The 8,193-nt window shown below is 37.6% G+C and overlaps 1 protein-coding gene and 1 non-coding gene across 3 annotated transcripts in view; one reads left to right on the forward strand and one right to left on the reverse strand.

Moving 5' to 3' along the window:
- Shisa5 (shisa family member 5) overlaps nucleotides 1-8,193 on the forward strand; it is a 25,250-nt gene that overhangs the window by 8,874 nt on the left and 8,183 nt on the right. The window contains exons 3-4 of one of the 2 annotated variants that reach the window (XM_048794021.1): nucleotides 2,861-2,897; nucleotides 7,320-7,403. In XM_048794021.1, the coding sequence (XP_048649978.1) occupies nucleotides 2,861-2,897; nucleotides 7,320-7,403 (121 nt within the window). The remainder of the gene's footprint in view (nucleotides 1-2,860; nucleotides 2,898-7,319; nucleotides 7,404-8,193) is intronic. The other variant, XM_015487271.2, reaches the window with a different exon arrangement.
- Nucleotides 4,141-4,247, reverse strand: LOC125613649. Its single transcript, XR_007344215.1, has one exon. It is a non-coding gene; the product is annotated as a U6 spliceosomal RNA (small nuclear RNA).

Raw genomic sequence — 8,193 nt, forward strand, 5'->3', positions numbered from 1 at the left:
AGACCTGTCATTCTGTACCAAAACAAAATCAAAAAAACTTTCCTTCCTTCCTTCCTTCCTTCCTTCCCTCCCTCCCTCCCTTGGTGTGCTTTCCCACTGAGCTACATCCCCTTTTTTTTTTTTGACACAGGTCTTGCTTAGTTGGTAAGGCTGAACTCAAACTGGCAATCCTCCTGCCTTTGTCTCCCAAGTAGCAGGGACTATAGGCTACTGATTCTGGTAAACTTTTCTTTAGAGTTATAATGCTCAAGTATGCATCTCTAAATTCCATGGTTCAGTTTTGTCTTTCTTCTTGAGGGGAGAATAGCTTCTTTGGAGCCTTGAAGAAACTTTTTTTTGTATGTTGGGGTTGAACCCAGGGTCTGTTCATGCTAAGCACATTTTCTACTACTGAGCTACCCTGCCAGACACCAAAACTTCCTTAGGTAATAGATAACATACACATAAAATTAGACAAATCTGAAGTATATAATTTTAGTGAATTATCACAAGATAAAGACTTACATTTGGAGGGAAGGGAAGAATAGAAGTTCATTGGACTAGACAAAGGAGAATGAAGGGAAGGGAGTGGAGATGGGAATAGGAAAGACAGTAGAATGAATTGGACTAACTTTCCTATGTTCATATATTAATACATGACCAGGGTTTACTCCACATCATGTTCAACCACAAAAATGGGATTCTAATTAGAGTAAGTTATACTCCATGTATGTTTAATATGCCAAAATACATTCTAGTGTCCTGTGTCTCTAAAAATAATTAAAAAAAAAAAAAACACCTCACATTTATATAACCATAACCTATTCAGGCTAAGAATAGAGCATCATAGTACCCAGAAGCCCCTCACATTCCCTTTCATTTTACATCTCTTCTGTTTTCCCCAAAGCAGCTGTTTGCCAGCTTTCTCTTTCTTTCTCTCTCACATATGCATACAGGTATGCCTACATACAAAATCTATATATCATACATAGATTGCCTGTGGTTTGGTGTGTTTTCTTTCTGTTAATATTGTGGAGTTTGATACACATTGTGTTATTTCCTTGGTGTATGGTATTATAATATTCACCATAACTTATTTATTCATTCTAATATTGATGAATATCTGGGTTATTTTTATTTTTTTGTCTATTATAAATGGTTGCTGCTATGACCTATAACTATTCTCTTTTTTTGGTATTGGGAATTAAACCCAAGGGTACTCTACCACTGAACCATATCCCCAGCCCATTTAAAAATTTTTAAATTTTGAGATAGGATCTTCCTAAATTTCACAGTCTGGTCTTAAACTTGACTTAGCCTCCTGAGTTGCTGGGATTATTGGTATGCACCACTGTTCCCAGCTCTGCTTTGAGCATTCTTTTTTTTTTTTTTTTAAGTTGTAGATGGACCCAATATCTTTATCTTATTTATTTACTTTTATGTGGTGCCAAGGATCGAACCCAGTGCCTCGTGCGTGAGAAGCAAGTGCTCTACCACTGAGCCACAATCCCAGCCCCTGCTTTGAGCATTCTTGTACATATCTTTTGGTACCCTTGTTTATGCTTTTCTTTTCTTTCTTTCTTTTTTTTGGGTGGGGGGTTATTGTGACTAGGGGTTGAACTCAGAAGCCTTTAACCACTGAGGCATATTTTTTTTTTTTTAGTTGTAGATGGACACAATACCTTTTTTAAAAATTATTTTTATGTGGTACTGAGGATCAAATTCAGTGTGTCACACATGCTAGGCAAGCAGTCTACCACTGGGCTATACTCCAGTCCCCTCAGCTCTTTTTTATGTTTTATTTTGAGACAGGATCTTGCTAAGTTGCTGAGGCTGGCCTAGAACTTGCAGTCCTTCTGCCTAAACCTCCTGAGTTGCTGGGATTACAGGTGTTCACCACTATGTTCAGTTTGTTTGTTTGTTTCTTTCTTGCTTGCTTGCTTTCTTTCTTTCCTTCCTTCTTTCTTTCTTTCTCTTTTTCTTTTTTCTCTCTCTGTTTCTCTCTTTCTCTCTTTATTTTTCTTTCTTTCTCTCTCTTTCTCTTTTTCTTTCTCTCTCTTTCTTCCTTCCTTCCTTCCTTCCTTTCATTGGGGATTGAACCTGGGGCACTTTACCACTGAGCTACATCTTCTTCCCTTTTTTAAAAAAATTTGTTTTGAGACATAGTCTCACTAAATTGCCCAGCCTGGTCTCAAACTTATGATTATTCTGCCTCAGCCTCCTGAGTCTTTGAGTATATGCCTAATAGTAGATTAAGAAGGAATCAAGTTTCATTTTCAAATATAGATATCCAGTTGAACCAGGACCATTTACTGAGAAAAGTGTTTTTTTTTTTTTTTAATCATTCTTCAGTGACAACTTTATTATCAACTTGAGTGTCTATATAGGCATGGATATGTTTCTAGGTTCTGTTCTGTTGCACTGGTCTATTTGTCTATCTTTGAACTAATAGAAGACTCACAATTACTGTAGTTTCATAGGAAGGCTTGATATTTTTCAATAGAGTCGTGGTTATTTTTGGCCTTTGTATTTCCATATAAATTTTAGAATTAAACTGGTGCAATGGTGCATACCTATAATCCCAGTGATTTGAGAGGCTGGAGGCAAGAGGGTTACAACTTTGAGGTCAGCCCGGGCAATTTATTGAGTCCCTGTCTGAAAAAAACAAAAAAACAAAGAGGGCTGGGATATATAGCTTGGTAGTACAGCACCCCTGGGATCAATTCTTAGCACTGTAAATTTTAGAATTAGTTTCGTAAAACCATCTTGGATTGTATTGACTCTATAGACTATTGTATTTATTGACTGTATATGATAGGCTGAGAATTTTCCAAAGTTTTTCTTTTCTTTCTTTCTTTTTCTTTTTTTCTTTTTCTTGCAGTGTTGGATATTGAATCCCAGGGCCTCGTGCATGCTGGGTAAGTGCTCTACCACTGAACTTACCCCTAGGCCCAAATTTTCCTAATCTTTATTATGATTAGTTTTTGCTAATTCCGTCTTTGATTCATTTTTTTCTTTTTGCATTTTACTATAAGCCATCAAGAAAAATTAAGCTGCTCCTTCAACGTTTGCTTAGAAATTTCTTTAGCCAAATATCCAATATATTTCCTATTTCCTGTTCTCAGGATCACTCACTTTTTTTTCTTTAGTCTTTGTAAGATCTTCTTTTCTTTAGTCTCACTGTGTTTTTTTTTTTTTTTTTGTGGTGCAAGCGAGGCAAGCACTCTACCAACTGAGTTATATCCCCAGCCTTCACTGTAATATTAAACATGTTATCCTAATGTCAGTGTCTGATAACTTCAGTACTTAAAGTCCCTGTGGATGTTTTTATTGTCAGTTATTGCTGTTGTTTTTCTGTTCCTGTTGTTTAGTGTCTTAGTGATCCTGAAAAGTTTCGATTGTGTGCTTGATGGTACATTTGCAAAATTGATTATAGAAATTTGGAGCTCAGGACTCTCCAGGGACATTAGCACTCTAAGATCACTTTGGCCTGATTGCAGGGCTGAGATGATTAGAAGCTCCTTTCTTCTCAAGAAACAGCTTTTCAAGTCACAGTACAAGTGGATGAGTGTCATCAGGGCCTCCCACCCTTGTAACTCCCCTAGGAGAAGAAAGACCTTGGGTATGATGCATATTTATGATCTTTGTTACCAGCCTTACTGCCACTGGGTCCCAGCTGTGTATTCTCCATGTCATTACCCTCCAATGCTTTCAAACTGATTAATTAATTAATTAATTAATTAATTATGCAGTGCTGAAGATCAAACCCAGGGCCTAGCTCATGCTAGGCAAATGTTCTGTCCTGGAGCTGGCACAGTGGCACATGCCTGTAATCCCAGGGGTTTGGGAGGCTGAGATAGGAGGATTGAGAGTTCAAAGACAGCTTCAGGAGTGGTGAGGTCCTCATCAACTCAGTGAGACCTGTCTCTAAATAAAATACAAAATAGGAGATGTGGCTCAGTGGTCCAGTGCCCCTGTGTTTAATGCCTGGTACAAAAAAAAAAAAAAATTCTACACGGAGTTAATTTTCAGCTCCACACTGATTTTTTTTTTTTTTAAATATGAAAGTCACACTTTCAATATCAGGTGCCACTCATTGTACCTTGAGTGTGTCTTCTTGAAAAGAATATACAATTGTCAAATAATCTTTTAAGAACTACACAAAATATGGACCACTTCACAAATTTTCATGTCATCCTTGTGCAGGGGCCATGCTAATCTTCTCTGTATTGTTCCAATTTTAGCATAAGTGCTGCTGAAGGGAGCAGCCCACAGTAATTTTGGGGGGTTGGGGTCCTGGGGATTGAACCCAGAAGCATTTCACCACTGAGCCCTTTTATTTATTTATTTTTTTTTAATTTTGAGACAGAGTTGCTTAGTTGCTAAGTTGCTTAGGGCCTAAGTTGCCAAGGCTGGTCTGGAACTTGTGATCTTCCTGCCTCAGCCTCCCAAGTTGCTGGGATTACTGGCATGCGCCACTGAGCCCAGCTGGAATTGGCTTTAAAATAATTCAGAAAAGGGGGACTGGGGCTGTAGCTCAGCAGTAGAGCATATGCCTAGCATGCACAAGGCCCTCAATTTGATCCCCAGTACTGCTGAAACATAATTATAATCCAGGTTAAAAAAAAAAAGTAGGAGGAGGTATATGAAACAATAGTGTTCAGAGTCCTGGTAACTATGGAAAGGAGTGAAAGATACATAGTTCCCCTGAGTTCAATGCCCGGTAACCTCCCCCCTCCAAAAAAAAAACAACAAAACAATTCCAGAATTACAAGAATTTCTCCTTAACTGTTAGCTTTCTTCATTAAAAATGAGGACTTTAGACTTAAAATCAACATACTATAGTGATGCAGCCATGTCAATATTTATAGCAGCTCAATTCACAATAGCTAAACTATGGAACCAATCTAGATGTCCTTCAATAGATGACTAGATAAAGAAAATGTGGTATATATATATATTCAATTGAATATTACTCAGCTTTAAAGAAGAATGAAATTATGGCATTTGTTGATAAATGGATGGAGTTGGAGAATCATGCTAAACAAAATAAACCAATCCCCAAAACCAGAGGCTGAATGTGTTCTCTAATATGTGGTTGCTAATTCACAATAAATGGGGGCACTAGAGAAGTAGAGTTACCTTAGATTAGGTGGAGGGAAGTGAAGGGAGGGAAGGAGTGGGGAGGTAGGGATAGGAAGGATAGTAGAACGAAACAGACATTATTGCTTTATGTATATATGTGACTGCATGACCAATGTGATTCCACAACATATACACTCAGAAAAAGGAGAAATTATATCCCAGCTATGTATAATATATAAAAGTGCACAAATTCAGTCTACTGTCATGTATAACTAATTAAAACAAATTAAAAAAATTAAAAAATGAGGCCTTTATATTTTTATTTATTTATTTATTTTATTTTAGGTGCACTTAACCACTGAGCACAACCACAGTCCTTTTAATTTTTTTATGTTGAGAACAAGGTCTTACTAAGTTGGTTAGGGCCTCACTAAGTTGCTGAGACTGGCTTTGAACTTGCAATCCTCCTGCCTCAGTCTCTCAAGTTGCTGGGATCGCAGGCATGCTCTACAGTCAGGCTAAAATGAGTTCTTTAAAAAGAAATATGACTATCATATCAGTGATATATTTGGCGTAATTAACAGTAACTCTGTAGCTTTCAATATTAGTGTGTGATCAGTTACTTCCCCTATCTTCCAGAATGCCTTTCCAGAGGTGGTTGGTTAAAGTCAGAATCCAGACAAAATTATTTTATTAATTAATTTATTTTTACAGTGCTGGGAATTGCATCGAGCCTTATATATACTAGGTGTGTGCTTTTTACCTCAGCCTTAGGTTACCATTTTTAATGTATCTATTGTACCTATGATTTTCCCTTTTTATTCTACTTTTTTCCCTCTGTTTTGTATCTTTTTCTTTTCCTTACTTAGTCTTGCTAGAGGTCCTTCAGCTTTGGATTTATCTTCTCTATTATTTTCTGTGGCTGTTATTTACTGTTTGGTTTCTTCCTTGTTTTTCGGGGGGGTTTTCTCTATTACTTTCATTTTTTTTAATGGTACTGGAAATTAAACCCAGGGGTGCTCTACCTTTGAATTATACTCCCAGCTCTTTTAAGTTTTATATTTGCAGAGAGATTCTTGCTAAGTTATACATGTCTGACTCCAATTTTTTATTATTCTGCCTCAGCCTCTTGAAGTAGCTGGAATTACAGGCATGTACCACTGTGCCATACTGTGTTGCTTTCACTTTTATCTTCTTGAGTTCAATAGTCTTATATATTTTTTTAAATTTTGGTATTGGAGATTGAACCCAGGGGTACTTTACCAGTAAGCTACACCCCCTTTATTTTTATTTTTTTTTATTTTGAGACAGCATCTTGCTAAGTTGCTTAGGGCCTTGCTAAATTGTTGCTGCTGGCCTTGAACTTGTGATCTTTCTGCTTTGGCCTCCCAAGTCAATGGGATTATAGGTGTGCACCACCATGGCCAGCCAATCTTGTTTATTTTTAACCTTTTTTCTTTCCTGATAAATTCTACTAAAAGTATAAATTTCCCTTCAAGAACTACTTAGGCTATATTTCATGAATTTTGATCTGTACTATTTTTTTTATAATTTTTTATCTATATATTTGTTAATTTCCTTCATGATTTCTTATTTAACATACTATAATTCACAAGTTTTTTAAAAATTTGTCTTTTTGAATCATGTTAATTAAGTATGTGGGGTGTGTGTGTGTGTGTGTGTGTGTTTTGTTTTTTAAGCACTTCTTTTATTTATTTATTTATTTATTTGGTACCAGGGATTGAACTCAGGGGCACTCAACCCCACTGAGCCACATCCGCAGCCCTATTTTGAGACAGGGCTACTTAGTGCCTCCCTGTTACTGAGGCTAGCTTTGAATTCAATCCTCCTGCCTCAGCCTATTGATATACTGGGATTACAGGTGTGCACCACTGGGCCCAGCCCTTTTTTGTATTTTTAACTTTGTGACAGCATAGTCTCCTGTTATTGGTTTGTAACCTTACCCTATGTGGTTAGAAAAGATATGTTGTATATCTGTCTTTTGAGAACTACTGAGACTTATTTTGTAACATTACATGTGGTGTGTCCTGGATACTGTCCCTGGTGCACCTGAGAAGAATGTGTGACATTGCAGTGTGAGATTTGGTGTGTGTAATAGCTCTTCTGGAAACCTTGAAAACTACCAGTACATGATAGCTTTGATTCATGTTATGTTTATGCCCTAAGATAGTGTGTTTGTTCCTGGTATGCAGGTGGGGTTCAAGTGGGTTTCTCATGAGCTTCCTTCTTTGCAGTGCACCCATCCACACGGAGCCACTGGAGCAGCTGGGCTCAGCGCTGAGGTTTGGATCTGGCTTTGACAGCGACCCCATGTCAGGGTAAATAAAACTGTGATGCAGCTTCCTGGTAGAAGTGACAAGTGGGCTTGGTGAGACCTGTAGGGGCGGGATGGTGCAGAGTCAATGCAGTGGGGCCCCAAGGAAGTTGTCATCATGTCTGACCATCAGAACTTTTATTTACCTTTTTTGTACCAGGGATTGAACCCAGGGGCACTTAACCAAGGAGCCACATCCCTAGCCCTTTTTAATTTTTGATTGAGAGAGAGAGAGAGAGTCTCACTAAGTTGCCCAGCCTGGTCTCAAACTTATGATTATTCTGCCTCAGCCTCCTGAGTCTTTGAGTATATGCCTAATAGTAGATTAAGAAGGAATCAAGTTTCATTTTCAAATATAGATATCCAGTTGAACCAGGACCATTTACTGAGAAAAGTGTTTTTTTTTTTTTTTAATCATTCTTCAGTGACAACTTTATTATCAACTTGAGTGTCTATATAGGCATGGATATGTTTCTAGGTTCTGTTCTGTTGCACTGGTCTATTTGTCTATCTTTGAACTAATAGAAGACTCACAATTACTGTAGTTTCATAGGAAGGCTTGATATTTTTCAATAGAGTCGTGGTTATTTTTGGCCTTTGTATTTCCATATAAATTTTAGAATTAAACTGGTGCAATGGTGCATACCTATAATCCCAGTGATTTGAGAGGCTGGAGGCAAGAGGGTTACAACTTTGAGGTCAGCCCGGGCAATTTATTGAGTCCCTGTCTGAAAAAAACAAAAAAACAAAGAGGGCTGGGATATATAGCTTGGTAGTACAGCACCCCTGGGATC

Source organism: Marmota marmota, unplaced genomic scaffold (genome assembly GCF_001458135.2).
Source record: "Marmota marmota marmota unplaced genomic scaffold, marMar, whole genome shotgun sequence".
NCBI lineage: Eukaryota > Metazoa > Chordata > Mammalia > Rodentia > Sciuridae > Marmota > Marmota marmota.